Genomic DNA, 17,196 nt, shown 5'->3' with positions numbered 1-17,196 from the left:
TGGCTAATTAAGGACAAAATGTTTTGTTGACAACAAAATGGAATAAAATTGTTTATAAATATGCAAGAAAATAAACATCGGAAAATAGACCTTTTAATGTATCTGAATGTTTTAAACGGGTCTATGGTGTGTTTCTATATTCAAATTCCCCTTAGAATGAAGTGTACTTTAATGAAAAAGAACTGTACATCTCCCACCCCATATGTATCAAGCTTACCTCTTTTATATGTCTACATTAATGGATAGCTGGCTTGTGTTGCTATACCACACATATTTCCCTTATTCCTGGCCATCCTCATGTAGCCATTTTCTCCCCAGCTGTCACCCCAACTGCAAAGAAAATAAACTAATTTCATAAATTTGTATCACGTGGCTAACTTGTAAAAGTTGTAACACTTTACAATAATGAAATCTATGACATTACAGAAATAGGTTTAAAGTTAATGGCCAAACATCAAAAGGAAGTAAGTTTCAACATTTCTATCTTAAAGATAATTTTTCAAAACATGTATAAATGCTTTTTATTTACAATTATGAAAGCTGCTAAGTGATCATAACCTTGAAGTTGAAACAAAGACTCTGATGCATGAGATTCTATCAAACTGTGAAGCATTAAGTGTACTAAGGTTGAACCCTTTACCTCAAGCATCAATAATTAAATAAAGCAGAAATAAAAGAAACCTTAATATATTGGATTGTGACGTTGACATTCAATATGAGACCTCACCCATGCACTATTACACATTCTAGTGAACTATGCCCATTTATCTGAAACAACTGCTGCTTCAGAAATCAGACGTGCAAACATGACTATTGCCATGTGACCTTGACCTTGAATATAGGGTGCCGAATGTGGTATATGACATACCTTATTGTCGTAAAATATTGTCACAGCACGCACAATGAGGTATATATTAAACCTTCTAGTGACTATTCCAGTTCTAGTAATAATGCTTAATTCCACCCAAAGCTGCATGGAAAGTATGGTAGAAAACAAAATATTCAGCTATTAACTTTGACCTTGAAGATAGGACTTCAAATGATGCACATGAAACACGTTCCAGCATTGATGTATAGTACCAAGTTTCATCACTTGATCTCAAACATTTATAATGCTATAGAACAGAAATGAAAGTGTAACTGGTCTCTCCAGGCTGGACAAATGTCTTATTTCCCAAGTGTCCTTCATAAAAGTGTCACATCTTGTGCCAAAAAAAAAAAAAAACATCACGCAACCCCCTTCCCATCCACCTCTCAATTACCGACTACCCAGCCCCATCCGACACTTGTGACCAGAGTGGTTATTCTTAGAAGCCCAGAATCAAACTTTGATTTAGGATTCCACTTACTCTGAAGATATCAACTAACTGGAAAATCTGCAAGTGTTAATAAATGCAAAACTGCTTTTGTGTTTTATTTCGAGATGGGTGAAGGAAATTATTTGATATATATGGTAGCAGCAGGGAAGTTCTACAGACCAGACGGTTCCGCCAAAATAAAGCTTCCTACGAGAACATTTCCCGTAGAAGCCTCAGAAAGCAGAAATAACGCTTCCCACGAAAATTAATTTGCGTAAATTCGTCCCCGAGTGCAATTTTTGTGTGCAAAATCTATCATTCTGGACAAGGAAAAAACATAACTTTTCGGGGGGGGGGAAATTTATTTGGTGTCGTGGACGTTGTCAAGGTTTGGCTGCAAATTTATGAATAAATTTGATCGAGACCGATTCGATATCTACTACGCGGATCATGAAGATTAATCGTGATAAAACCGTGCGGTGTTGCCTGGGCGCGGCTGAAGAAATTTTTAAATTTGTTTATGTCCATATCACCGTTACACCAGGTCTGGTGAATATTTCTCAGCGTGTGAGTGTCAACGCCATTGAAAACCGACAAGATATTGCAATTGTCCCTAATTACCTTTGGAATTTGCGTATATCGCTGCGTCACGTAAATCACATCGGTATTCTTGTGTCTGCCACGCGAGAATATTCTAGCCGGGTTAGTTTGCTTGTCCAGCATGACATCATCGAATACGACAAGATTATTAACATCGCCATCTAAATTTTCCACTGATGGAGCTTCATTGATATCTGTGATAAATTCGATCGTGCCCTCGTCGGTATTGTCGCTAAATTCCTTTAGCACTTGATAACATCGCTGATCATCAACGGACGGCGCAACCAAATACAACTTATCCCATTTTAGCCATCGCATAATCAAATTTAGCAACAACTGTGTCTTTCCAGAGCCGGACGGGCCAATAATTATCATCCTTATCGAATTTGGTAATACCGCGTTATGTTTTATTTGCTCGCGTCGCTTTGTGGCGGAAAAATCAATTACATCCATGTTACTAGAATATATGGATCTATATTGTGTTAAGTGTCGCACTCACACAGCTACGCTAAATCCAATCGAAATCGTCACACGCAATAACAGAAACGCAATCAAGGGAGAATGCGAAGTTTGCAAGACACGCAAGTTTAAATTTGTAAAAAAAAAAATAGAACCGGAGGAGACATTGCCTCCTCCTTGTCAAATCTACCCGGAACTCCCTGGGCGAAATATCCCGGAGAGAAGCATCTGCCAGGGTACAATTACTGTGGACCCGGAACAAGACTAGATATAAGACTCGACGATAATAACCAACCAAAGCAAGGTGAAGATCCAGTAAACGCCATCGATAACGCGTGTTACTACCACGATCTTGCGTATCGCAGCGGCGATTTACAACAAAGACATCTCGCTGATATCAGGCTAATTCACGCAATAGACGCGATTCCTGACAAAAGTTTCAAAGAAAAATTGGCAACTTGGTTGATAAAAGGCGCAATGAAAGGTAAATTAGTACTCGGTGCTGGTAAATAATAATGGAGCAGATATATTATTCTCCGCGAGGATTTTGGCGAGGAAAATCAGCAATTGCCAAACTTGCCAAGGCCGCAAAAGTAAAACAATCTGTCGCTGAATCTTGGCTATCAAAACAGGCAATCTGGCAAATATATCTTCCTCCGCCTAAGAAAATACCGTATGCGAGTTTCACTGTCAGTGTCCCTAATGAGGTCCATCAGGCCGATCTTCTGTTTCTTCCTCACGATACCGTCAACGGCGTCACGTACAAATATGTTTTGACAGTCGTTGATATCGCTAGCAGGTATAAAGAAGCGGAGCCGTTATCGAATAAAACAGCAACAGAAATTGCAAAGGCATTTAACGAAATTTATTCACGATCCCCGTTAACATGGCCGAATCTTCTCCAGGTTGATCCGGGTCGAGAATTTCTTGGTGCGGTTACTTCATTGATGAAAAAGAATAATGTCAAAATCCGTCGCGGTATTGTAGGTGTTCATCACAATCAAGCTATCGTCGAAAGATTCAATAAAACGCTTGCAGAACGATTATTCGGATACCAGTACGCGCGTGAATTTATTCAGAATAATCGATCTCACGATTGGGTATCAAGATTGCCTCATGTGATTAACGCGCTAAATAACGAAGTAACTCGAACAATAGCAATGAAACCCGCAATTGCAATTACAAAATCGAATATACCCCTAAAGCGAGATTCCACGATTCAACCTGTACTAGGTAGTGTCACGGTCAGGTATTTGTACAAAGAGGGCGAAGCTGAAGGAGGCAGAAAAAGAGCAACCGATCCAAACTGGAGCGTTACAACACATAAAATATCCGCCGTAACAAGATCGTCAGGAAGACCAGCTATTTATATCCTAGATTCGTTAGCGCCACAACGCGGATTTACCAAGGAAGAATTACAAATAATACCCGAAGATACTCAACTACCGCCAGCGTCACTAAGATAATTTACTCGAATTCGTCCTAGTTGAGATAATTTTCTTACTCTCGACACGGCTAAATACACTAAATTTGACCAGGAAATTCTATCATCGACGATCCAGACCTGGCCATGCACTGTCAATCCCTGCGACGAATGTATCGTTGTTGCATATCCTAGTTTCCATGGCGATCTTTCTGCGTTTATCGCGTCATTGACAAGATTAATATCAACGAGGATAATATCATTCAAGACCAAGATATTTTCCTCTCCGCAGGGTAAAGTAACACTGATATTTTGTTTCCTGGTATCAGCGGGCCTGTAACATAACGGCACCTGCAACGTTGGAAATTTCTCGCAATGCAGCTTGAATAACATTTCCTGGATAACATCACGAACAACTTTCCTACTAGCAACAGTCAGATGATCGGGACGCCACAAATTTAGAAAAATATCCATCGGAGTTTCATCGATTATTCTTCTCATCACATCACATTGAATCTTATTCGGTTGTAATCGAATTATTTTTTTAAATTCGGTCAGTAAAATATCATCGGATCTATAATCGGCGTCGATTTCCTCGTAATAGTCAACGAAGTTCCTGAGCCACTCATGAGGAGATTCGCCATCAATAGGATCAGGCTGACCATGATCGCCGCACATTATCACGGCGGTATTTTTCCCCTCCAGCCAGGTCAGGAATGATTTTAGCGTGACAAGACTTACTGTGCAAATTTCATCAAATATTATGATCTTATTGATATATTTGTTTCCCATGCGAGCCGAATCCCACAATCCACCGCTGTATTTGAAATAACTGTGATACGTACAAGAACCAACGCCGCGTTGTTTTATTTCTCGCGCTAATCTGTGAGTTGGAGTTAACACGATCATATCGGAATTTGAAAATAAATTTATCGCTCGTGTTGTTTTACCGCTACCACCAGGACCATTCATGTAGACAAATTTGTTACGCGAAATCGGATCAAATGCGGATGCAGCCGTCGATATTTCCTCACATTTATCTCGATGAAATTTATCGCAATCTTCAACATCGGCGTCTTCACAGTAATCTAGAATATCTTCGTTTTTTATCCTCCAAGTTCCCCAAGAGCCATCGGTAATTAAATTCTCCAGCCTATACTGGTATTTCTTATCGATATAAAACGAATCCGTTGCGACCCTTACCGCGATATCAGAAAATTTGTTTATCATCGACAGTAAATTTATACTCACATAAGCGAGCATCGACGACCTCAAATGCGTATACTGCGCTGATTCTCCGTCGAGGTAGCTGATTACCGTACCTAACTTTGTTCCATCAATGATAATATTCTCTCTGTTGCAGAATATTCCTCGCGACACTGTATCGGCGATAATAAAGTCCATCTCGGCATCATTGATAAACAACCTAGCGTGTCGATGCTTGTGATCAACGGATCCTCCTTGAGTAAATTTGCCAATTATTTTTCTTCCGATATCTTTCGCGTTGTCACAATCTGTCGGCAACCACACTTCAGTTTGTTTCCTATATGATATAATCGCCTCACTTACCGTCAACGATATTAACATCGACGAATCCAGCATATATCTCAACAACACCGTGGGAACCCATCTTCGCTGCGATAAATGCCGACCGAACCAAATATAACAAATTTTATGTAAATTTTCAGCAAACTCGAACGAAGTAACATAAGCGAATCCTGTCATAACAAAATCAGGCAACGGTCCGTTAATCGCTACCCTTGTCATCTCGTTGGTGGGATGGCCAAATTTAGCAAAATAATCCGCACAATCGCCATATCCGAGGAAACTTCCAGGATAGCACGCGCTCATATCAACGGAGATCATGTCTTCGAAATAATACTTGGTATTCCACAATCCGCCATGGCCGTATTCGATACAACTAAGTTGAATATCAGCGAGGTATTCGTTCCTTGTAGTTTTCCACGAATTTCTTTCTCTGGCAGCGTGAGCGGCAACAGACGGAACCGTAAAACAATTTGTCAGTAGCTGATCAGGATTTGACGAATATTTCACCGCGATATTTTTCATCGATTCATTTAATTTTTCATCACGGTAAATATCTCCGCGCGGCAAGATAAACTGATCATATTTTTCTTCGCTCGAGAATAACCAAACTGATATTGGATCAGATGCGGGTAATATTTTGATATATCTGAACATGGCATCGGAATTGTCCTTCGCGGATTCCGCAGATTTACTATCTGTGGGATAAAATTTAACAACACGATCCCGCGGGAATATCATTACCGACTGCGACCACGCATGTGAATTATGATCAACAATTTCGATTGGTACTCCTCGAGATCTGTACGGCGACGAGTATAATATTTCCCCCGATAGCGTTTTTACTGTGATAGGAAATTTAAGTTTCTTGCTCAACACAGCCACATCGTCAATCGATGCACCATCAACAACAGTCTTCGCCCACGCGTTAATTTTATCCAACCTCAACTGGGTCAGGCCAGATCCACGACGAGCGTTTTTCATATGCTCGATAACGCGCTCGGCCACGCAATTTATCATAGGAGATTCTTTCATCGCAGGTAGATTTTTCATGTCAGGATTATTATTCAGCCGATAAATTCCATAAACAACAGCGCTAGATGGATACGCCCTAGCATAATAGGGCCCGTCAATTCCCAATAATAATCCTGGCTTCGAATTTTTATCGAGAACAACATTTTTCTTACCGCCACGCACGGGATCTCGTTTATCGCGAATGATCCAAGTGTCGTCCGGCATTTGTGCGATAAATTTTATCCCGAAGATAAATCGCTCCTCCTTATGCGAGTTTTTTATGTGCTCGATTATTTTCTTGGCCCGTTCCAGATTCATCGTAGCATCAACAGAGTTAGTTTTCCAAGTCGACCAAGTGTGAATCGCTCCATCATCGAAGAATTCCTTCTTGGCACGATCGACCTCAGGTATAATATATTCTGCCTCATCAAGATCAAATGCATCCATTATTATATTTTAGACAAATGTTTAAATTATATAATGCAATGCAAATGGATAACAATCGGATCAACAAAATCATGCGACAAGTCCTGCAGAGGCGATTATTGTGGCGCTCACATATATGCAATTCGACGTGGTAGCAAAGGACCACAGCGGTGCTTAGTTTGCCAAGTTGGCACTCGAGGAAAAACTCGATTATGTTTATCCTGTGGAGGGAAAAATTATCGGGAATTGCGCCGATATTACGAAAAGAAATCTTCCTCGGTGATAACATGCGAAGAAGATTATATTAATCGATTCAAGACAAATAACGATTTAGACAAATAGAATATCATATATGGATCTGAAATCGACGATTCCTGCAGCAACAATCACATACGAGTTTAGATTACATCCAACCATCGAGGGTTACGAGGCGTCATCGGATGGTACAGTCAGACATATCAGAACGAGGAAAAATGTTGGTAATGTTGATAACAGTGGATATCTCAGATTTTCAGTAGGCAAAAATAATAAAAGAAGAAGAATGAGTTATTCAAATCATCGGTTTGTATTCGAAGTTTTCAAAGGACCAATAGAGATTGGACTTGTTATCGATCATATTGACGGCGATAAGCTTAACAACAAACTTTCCAATCTCCGGGCTGTAACTTCGAGTGAAAATTCAAGGTTTGGTAATACCGGTAAATTTCCGAAGTATGCGAGGGCCGTCAAATCGGTAAATCAAAAAACAGGTATGGAGCTCATGTTCGATTCAATGAACGCAGCTGCGAAATATTTCGGTATTAACTCACGATCGGTGCAATTTGTAGCAGAGGGAATTCAACATGCGGCATTTTCTTATGATGCTGATGCTTGGATCGAGTTTTCTTATATTCCAATAATATTTGATTCGGATAGTGAAATCGAAGATTTTGAAGAATAATTGAATATTAACAAATTTGTATAATGGACGAACAAAATATAAACGACATCATCGAAGCCATCGATGACCTGAAGAAAAAAATAAATCTTCCCTCGGAGTTGGACACGAATAAAATTCGATCCGAATTCGAGACGATCATTCAAGGAAAACTAGAATATAAATATACGCTGCCGTCAGAATACAAATTAATAAAAAAGATCCAGATTGCGATGTACCAATCACTTGCGACAGTCAGCGATGATCAAATCGAGGATTTCGTTAAATTATCTACGCTAGTGGAAAAAGCTAGGTTGATTTTATCAGATGCATATGAATCAAAAAAAATTACAAGCTCGCGTGTTAGGCAACTGAAAAGGCTTGTCGATGAAAAAGCGAAAATCGCAGACTCTTGAAGATCTCCACGAAAAAACAAAAATTAAAAAAATATATTAATTTTGAAAATTTCCCTGGATTTTATTTATTTTTTTGGCCCATTTTTCCCTGGCAGACAGATTCAGGAATCGAGGATTCCCTAATTATCATCAAAGATTTTACGATTTTACCAGTAGATTGATACTTACAGTTTCCCCGCGTATATCAAGCAAATTTCCATTCTGATCCGTTAGTTTGAAATTTATCCTCGATAATAACCGATTATGACATCGCAGGTAAAACGGATTCACTGGTTCTTTTATTATCAAATAACCAGGAGAAGCGCTAGGCGAGAACGAATACAAGATAAATCCCTGTTGTGCTTGATTTGACATTGACGAATCAACATTGTAGCTGCCCTCGACAACATCCGCGTGAAGATAAATCGCGATAACTTCCGTTATATTAACGATGCCAGGAGATATATGCCGTCCACCTTTGGTCGGATCGTTATTGTGTTTGAGAATCAATTCTGATTGTACTTTTTTAGTCCACGCGGCATGTAACTTCGGAAATAAATCATCGATGGTATCAGTGACGGATTTTCTCATTTTATCAACGTCATAATCGGGAAATTTGAAATTTGGCAGCGTTTCCTTGGTTAATTCAAATACTCTCATGAATTTTTGTTTTTCTCCTGAATTTCTGATCAACTCGAATTTGCTAATAGGAAGAACATAATCGGCAATTGATATATCGTCGACTATCGCCCCAATGAACATACCATGATAATATTCAATATCATTCGCGAGTTGATTTAAAATCTTCACTCGTCCGATAATTTCGCTACATGAACCTGATTTATTTAGGATGCATTCATGAAATGATCCCCGCAATAAATTTAATTGTAATTCATGTTCTTGAATAAATTCGTCGAGGGTTCTTCTTACCAAGATACCGTCTATGGGGGCTATTATCCTGTTAATGTTGGTAGCGTCGAAGATTTTCACACCGGGGGGAATTTTAGGAAGAGGCAACCACGAGAGAATTCTTTCGTTAATAAAAGTAAAAGCGAACATTACCAGGTTAAATTTGTGGTTATTCATGAGGTTGATGGCGCTACCGATCAGAGGCTTGTGTTTGATATCTCCATACCATCCTTCGTTGGTGGTAAAATCTTCTTTTTTTGGTTCCGGTAGTTCTGGAGGAGCTTCCTCGTACCAACCTGGAATAATAAAATCTGGTTTTTCTGGTTTTGCCAAAGGTGCGATTTTAGGCCAACCTAATATGGTCCTAATCGTTGATTGGTAAATATCTACCATGTACGGCGATTTCACTTCTATCATCGACGATAGAGTTGGATCGTGCGAGGATATCTTTATTCCCGGGGTAGCATCGCCGGTTATATTTGATATTCTGTGGTAAATTCCTTATCCAGCTGATCAATTTCATAACTGCCTGTTGGTATACCAACGACGATCCAATCGGGCGTTCCATCGGGTTTGTTTTTATTGGCAAAAACAAGCGAATTATTTGATAACATTTTACCGAATGACGTCGATCTAACATTGGGCCAGCTGTTGTAGACACGCAGTTGTGTTAGTGCAATTTCTTTGACGCTGATTGGTGTTGAAAAATTAATGCTAAATTCAGGTTTGGTGGAGCTTAACGATATTAGTGTTGTTGTCGGCGGTGTCGTGTTTGTCACGATCTGGGCTAGCTCGGACATTATTAATATTCATTTGTTCAATCTCCGAGTAAATACTGATCATCGAAGAAAATTCTAGATCGGAGATAACACCATCGTTGAGACTTTCAGAAAGTAACGATGATAATTTCGAATACGCGCCATTCACCTGGGATAATTTATTCTTGTACAATGATAATTTTTCACTTGTGCACGATGAGATTTTTTTCGCGATGATATTGAGAACACCAGCGATTGTCGTTGTTGATGAAATTATGATCGTTGCAACGATTGGCGCGATTGTTGTTACCGCGGATAAAATTATTCCCGCACCGGCGACTATCGCAGATATCACGTACACGGCAACGTCAATGGTAACTAATCTACGCTGGTATTTTTTTATTTTTATCTGGTAATCGTCGAGGAGTTTTTTTAGCGAATCCTGCCATGACCTCGCCTGATTGTAGCGGTAATCAGATGCGGTCATTTATTAGTATCTACGATAACAATTACGGATTACCAATTGTGTTTATCCCGGAATACCAACTGTTTCCCATCCCGATAAATATTCGAAAATTACAAAATAGGGAATCGGTCCTGTGGTGGTTCTGTCTGGCGGTTCTAGATCGCATACCATATCGCTATCTTCACTTAGCGAAACAATAAAAAATCCAGGATAAAATTCGTGGATTTTACGGTTTTGTCCTTGTATCTTAAATTTTATCTCAGAGATAACATATACTCGATATACGCCAGTAATTGGCACGGTGAAATAAAACCCGATACTGTTTCCAGGGTCCCAAGTATAATTGTATGTCTTAAACACAAATGGCACATTGCAGTTAAGATTTTTTGTTACCACCTGATCCGGCACGTGAAAACGCGCCAATTATGGAAGATTCAGTGGTGATATTTTTGTGTTAATATCGCTAATTTTTGTAGATGCGTCGAGAAGATCCTTGTTGACTTTTTTTATTTTCTCATCTGTCGATTCACGCGCCGCGTTAAACCCCTTAGTAAATTCGGGAATAACAAGTTCGCTGAGTTTATTAATTTCCTCGCTGATTTTTTTGTTGAGATCGTCGATTGATGTTTTCTGACCCATCGAGATATTTATCTTGGTAATTTCCTCGTTGATGGATTTTACTCTCTCGATGAGATCGCTGTGTGTAGTTGAGGAGGTATCGATGAATTTTTTTATATCCTCGTCGAGTTTTTTACTGAGATTTTTTGATACCTCCTCGAGTTTTTTAAGATCATTATTTAGCTTGTTAAATCTTTTTGTTATTTTTTCCTGGAAATCATCCTGTGATGCCTTATCGGACTTTAGAAGCATCGCCGCTGATAACTCGCTATTTTTTTGTTTTATATCCACGAGATCGGCCTTTGGTGGAAACTCCGCGATAATATCGTTAATATCAGCGATAGATTTTAATACCATCTCCGATTGGCGAGTAAACTGACTAATGTGATCATTATATTCGTCTCGCTTGATTATATCAGCTATTTTCACGTTGCTGGTGTGTAATCTTCCCTCGGTATTTTGAAAAACAGCAACTTCGCCAGGATCTACCTCTGACAGCGATAGGAGATTGTTAATATCACTCTTGGTTGCAAATTTTGATGTATCGATGTCGCCTGCTTCTGTTTTTTCCTTCCTGTAGAGGGATCTACCGTAAATATCAACCATGATATTTATCTACGGCATATTCAAATACAATTTTATGATAAGGACCGGATGATTTTGAAATTGCGTCGAGGACGTTAATTGACTCTGGGCCGCATATCGGTGGATCCGCTAATGTCTGCGTAGGAAGCGTCGAATACCAAACCGGAAGTTTCAGTTTTGACACGTAGTTGATAAATTCGTTTGGTGGCGCTAATCCGTACGAATCAAAATAAACAACTTCGCGAGGATTAATCGCGTAGGCAACCCAATGTGTGCCAGGACCGGTATTTTCATCGAGGTTAATTATTCCTGTCTCGGTAGGGTTTGGTTTTTCTGGTAGTTGATCCCGCATAAATACGCCTCTGAAAAATTTTATTTTCTTTTTCTTTACTTCACTGATTAGATCTAAATTTGAGGCTGGTAGACTCGACTTAGGCCGGATCCGTACGGGGGTCGTCTCAGATAAAGGCCGGATCCCTTTTTTTTACGATATCTTCCTCCGGTAATTTTTCTCATTATTGTAGAGCCTAATTCAGAACCAACACCTCCGAGCGCGCCTAATCCTAATGCCTTTCCAATCGCCGGAAGAGCTAGTTTCGCCAGAGGTAATAGGAAAGGAAGAAATCCGCCAGTTTTGACCATGTCTCTGATGGCGCCTATGGAAAGGCTCACATGAACACCAGTATTCGCTGATTTGGCCTTGGTAAATCGTCCATGTTGACTTTTGCTCAGCGATAGTTTGTTAGGCCCGCCTTGAATTTGATCGTTTTTCAAGGTTAATTTCATACCGCATCGCTTTGATATCGCTGATTAGAGTTTTTTCATCTGACCCGGGGTCAGAGTTACACTGACGTGTTCGTATGGCATATTAATAACCGCTTAATCTAAATTTGGAATTTGTCACATGTTCTCGACAGGAGCGTCGATGACTCTCATTCTGCCGCTGATGCCTTCCAGGATCATTGTTCTATCACTGAGAATCACTGCGATGGCTCTTGCATTAATTCCGACTGTGTTAATTCTGGCTTTGAAATGGATATCGACAACGGATTGTTTTACCAGGTCGAGATGTTCCAAGGAAAAGTAATAGATAGGATAGAAAGTATTAAAATCCAGCTGTGATATTTGCAATCCTGTATCGATATTTTGATCGCGACCCATGAAACTTAACAATCGATGATATGCGCGGGTCGTCGAATAATTGGCAAAATCGATGGCTATTTCCTCGGATGGTTCCTGTTGGCCGTTTATTCTCAATGAAACGTTTGTTGCCGCGAATTGATCGAATATCATATGATTGTGTTCTTGATCGTATCTATTCATGTTTTGGAGAACAACAAAGATGTGTCTAGGTGCTGAAGCACCCTGTTGTGATGCAATTCGCCAAGTAAATATTCCGTTAATATTAATATTATCGGTGGAGTCGGTCATCGTTGTCAGCCAGGACATGACGGATTTTCCGCCTTGATTCATGAATGATAATAATTTTTCTTCCACGATCATCGATGGAATTATCGATGGCATCCACAAGGTAATTTTTTCAAGGACAACTTTACCGTCATCACCTGCACCCGCGCCTGTTTCTCGCCAGATGGCTCTGTTATCGCCAGCGGGGGAGTCTCGAACGAAAGTTATCGTATGTTTTGCTCCGTAAATAACTTTTCTGAAATGCCTGCAAAATCCAAAAATGTGAGATAGTGGAATTGCACAGGAAAATTTTCGATCATCATCTTTTAACATTTTCCTTCGCGTGTGAAATCCAAGATTGTAATTGTTATTGGGGGCGAGCACTACACGTGAAACATCGGCGGCGGCAGCACCAGTGGCATTTGTCGGTACACCAATATTATACTGATTATGATCAGCTTCATCAGAATTATCCTTGGCGAACATCATACTAGGGCCGGCCGACCTGGTAAAATCATCCGAGTATCTGGCTAGGCCTATGATCGTCGTTGCTATATCAACGTTGTTCGTGATTGATTCGATCTCTCTTCCATCAATCATGTAAGTGGCGCTCTTGAATAACGCCATGATACCGTTGTTAACAAATCCAACCTTAAAATTGGTGTCAAATTCGGTATTATCGTTTTTTACAATTTTACCAACAAATTCAATATACGCCTCAGATGGAAGAAAATATCTTGTTGTATCGTGGACTTGAATTTCCTTGCGATTATTTGTATTTGGGTCAACTACGTCGTATGAGAAATACTGGAAATCTCGCACGGATGTGTCCCTGCCTACAGGCTCGTCCATGTCGAACACTTCGTTTGACACTTGTGAAAACATTTATTAATAAGAATTTCATCTAAAACGAAGACCACTGCCTGAAATGAAGCTTGTATTTGCTACTTCCTTTGCTAGATTTGTCTTAGCAACTTCCTGCGCTATATTTGTCTTAGCAACTTCTTGTGCTAGGTCGTTTATTTTTTTATTTGCTGCGTCGTTTATGGCTTTGCTGACTTCGGGTGGCATTTCTCTGGTGCTAGGTAATTTGACGGGTTGTTTTTTGCGCATTAAATTTAATATTTTACTTTTGACAGCATTGAAGCCTTTGCTGGCCAAATTACCGATACCAGAGATAGCAGTCTCGCCGATCTTTCCTATTGCTTTTAACCCGAATTGTTTGATCGTGGGTCCGATTTTAGGTATTATTCGCGTAACGAGACTTCCAATGATATCGCCGAATCCATTGCCGTGAATATATTTGTACACGGGCAATCGAGAGTTTACTACGCGGACCTGTTTAGGTCTGCGCTGATGCTTGTGAACAATCATGTTATTTCAATTGTGTTGTTTTAATCGATGAGTTCATCAACGAACTCCTTATAAATTTTAGAGTTAATGATGCCACCACGGAATAATCGCTGACAAATATCTGAGGCTTCGTTGATTATTTCACGAGAGTTATTTCCCGCTCGTTTTCCTCCGATTAATACCTCGAGGCGAGACACGTCATTGACAACGCTGTCAGGACAAATGGTATATCCGCTTCCTGTCTTTGGTTCTGGTTCTGATGCATCTGGCAAATCAGAAATCGGTGGAGAATATATTTCTCTTTCTGGGTAAGATGGGGGGGTACTCCTGAGTTCCGTACCTTCGCGACGGATATCCCATCTTAATGGTTTTTCGATGGGGATATTCAAGATCGGATAACTCGGTAACAAGTGGGGGATTAAGTCTGACCTAAGTAAATGGCTTACTCTCTCCCTCTTAGATGATGGACTTTGTTCATTAATTTTCAATAAAAAATTTTTGAAATTTTCATCAGAATAATTTATTGGTTTTTCTAAACCACCAAAATAAATTATTGCCGGCCATTCCATATCTCCGACTTTATCAGCAATATCTTTTCTCAAAAATAATCTTTTATTTTCTGGAGAATTATCCGCAGCCATCATAATTCTTGAATCATCGTTTTTGAGTAAGTGCGCCATTTCCTTGTTTAAATAATTATTAGCAGGTAAATTAAGATCAATTAATCCTGAATAAAGTTCATGTTCTTCCTTCATCCTTATCCCTTCGGACAATTGTCGTTTATATTCTCTTGGTGGTTGTATTAGTTCCTGGTCACTCTGTTCTTGTTTCTTTTTTTATTTTTTCTCCTTTTTCTGAGGTGGAATTCTTTCTTTTGGTCTAGTTCCTAATTCCTCTGGTTGAATTATTGGTTCCTGGTCACTCTGTTCTTGTTTCTTTTTTGATTTTTTCTCCTTTTTCTGAGGTGGAATTCTTTCTTTTGGTCTAGCTCCTAATTCCTCTGGTTGAAAAACTTCTTCCTGTGGTTGAATATCTTCTTCCTGTGGTATTACTTTTCTCTTTCGTGTTTTAGCTTTTTCTTCCTTCTCCTGTTGTTTTCTTTCTTTCGCTTGCTGTTTTATATCTTCCGCTAGTTGCTTATTATAATTATATCTATCTTTTGCTGCCGTTGTAAATCTTCTAAAAGACGGATCCCTATCACTTGCCTGTGTTTTTTCCGTATAAACTTTATATAACATACCATACCAATTATTACGAGTTGGATATCTTCCTTTTCCTTTTTCAGTCAAATATTCATTTCGAACACTAAACATATCTTCCACAATTTGACCAAATTGATCTAAACTATACATCGTAGATAGCGGTTGTGATATTATTTCCCATCCCTCATCTGTGAAATTCTCTCTTAAATTCTCGATATTAAACTTCCCTTTTATCATTACGGGTTTTCCTACTCTAGGTTTTCCCTTACTACCTATTTTATAAGCAATTGCAGGTCGCCCTTGTTGCCCTTGTTGTTGTGCTGCTATTGCTAATCGCTCGGGTAATGTTCGTGATTGTTCCTCGATACCTTTCAACATGGGAAAAATTCCCTTTTTCTTGGTATCTGGATCTTTTTCGTCACCAAATATGACTTGCTCGATTGTTCCGGTCACTGGCTTCAACCATTTCGATGATACCTCGGAAATTCCATGTTGTACATCTTCGTAACCACGAACATTTCTCTTGAATAATTGTTTTGTCGGGATGAGCTTCTTTAGTGCCGCTAATTGCTCTCGCGCTAATCTAGCAGAATGAGGTTCTCCAACTGTACTAGTTTTCGGACTCATATTATTTTCAAGTATATTATTTTAATGCGACGGAAAATTAGGATTTGCAGCCAAACCTTGACAACGTCCACGACACCAAATAAATTCCCCCCCCCCCGAAAAGTTATGTTTTTTCCTTGTCCAGAATGATAGATTTTGCACACAAAAATTGCACTCGGGGACGAATTTACGCAAATTAATTTTCGTGGGAAGCGTTATTTCTGCTTTCTGAGGCTTCTACGGGAAATGTTCTCGTAGGAAGCTTTATTTTGGCGGAACCGTCTGGTCTGTAGAACTTCTCTGCTGCTATTTGGTACAACGATACTCCTACATCATATGTATTGTTCTTTACGCTGGCTCAGAATAAAACATGTAATTGCGCGTGTCTCATGAAACGTTTCAGTGTATTATAAACGTTAGATGGATAAAATTTGTATCTGCCAAATATTTGGAGAATAGATACTACATCATATTCATACCTATTTTTTACAAGCCAATATTCTTGGCCACCATCTGTGCCATATCCAACTACTAGAACACCATGGTTCAACTTTGTACTGCTGCATTCGACGTCATTATACACCCCTGAAATGCAAGATAAATAAAGAACATCTACGTTACCTGAGCAAATATCACGAACTATTTGACTAGAGAAGTCAAACATTGCACTATCACGATTGGCGAAGACTAGAGTGACAGTACAAAAATTTGTCTACTTCATGAGTGAAATCTTTTTTTATATCAACTCCTCCAAAACGTATATTATCCATCATATATATATATATATATATATATATATATATATATATATATATATATATATATATATATATATATATATATATACACTTATAATGAGGCAAAACCCTTCAATCCTTGGTTTTCATCTCTCTATTCTGTGTCACTGTGATTTGCAACTGCATTATTTCATTTACAACAAAGGTGCTCAAAAATGTATGATATATTTAGGATGGTGAACATAACACATAATGCTTCAGATCGTCTATTGTCGTCAAATTAATGATTGTTTTAAAGCGAAAACGAGGAGATTGTTATTGTCGCTAACACGTTTCTGCGCGAATTGGTATAGTGAACATTGTTGGGGAGGGCTGTTGTACCGACGTCACATTGCGGTCACATCTGATAGATTTCAGGGCATAACAGCTTTAAACAAAAGACTTCGATTACTGTGGGTTTTCTTGTATGTAATTTGGTT

The 17,196-nt window shown here is 39.2% G+C and overlaps 1 protein-coding gene across 1 annotated transcript in view; it reads right to left on the bottom strand.

Moving 5' to 3' along the window:
• Window positions 1-217: 217 nt before the first annotated feature.
• Window positions 218-17,196, bottom strand: part of LOC149797248 (procathepsin L-like) — a 40,783-nt gene continuing 23,804 nt past the window's right edge. Inside the window, exons 6-7 of the mRNA XM_089960735.1 lie at window positions 16,460-16,565; window positions 218-330 (exon numbers count right to left, since the gene is read on the bottom strand). Of these exons, the coding sequence (XP_089816861.1) occupies window positions 231-330; window positions 16,460-16,565 (206 nt within the window). The 3' untranslated portion in view covers window positions 218-230. The remainder of the gene's footprint in view (window positions 331-16,459; window positions 16,566-17,196) is intronic.

The sequence above is a fragment of the Sinohyriopsis cumingii genome, chromosome 6 (genome assembly GCF_028554795.1).
Source record: "Sinohyriopsis cumingii isolate HCF-2022 chromosome 6, ASM2855479v2, whole genome shotgun sequence".
NCBI classification, from domain to species: domain Eukaryota; kingdom Metazoa; phylum Mollusca; class Bivalvia; order Unionida; family Unionidae; genus Sinohyriopsis; species Sinohyriopsis cumingii.
Note: the sequence above shows the minus strand (reverse complement) of the source record. Positions and strands in the feature narration are given on the sequence as shown.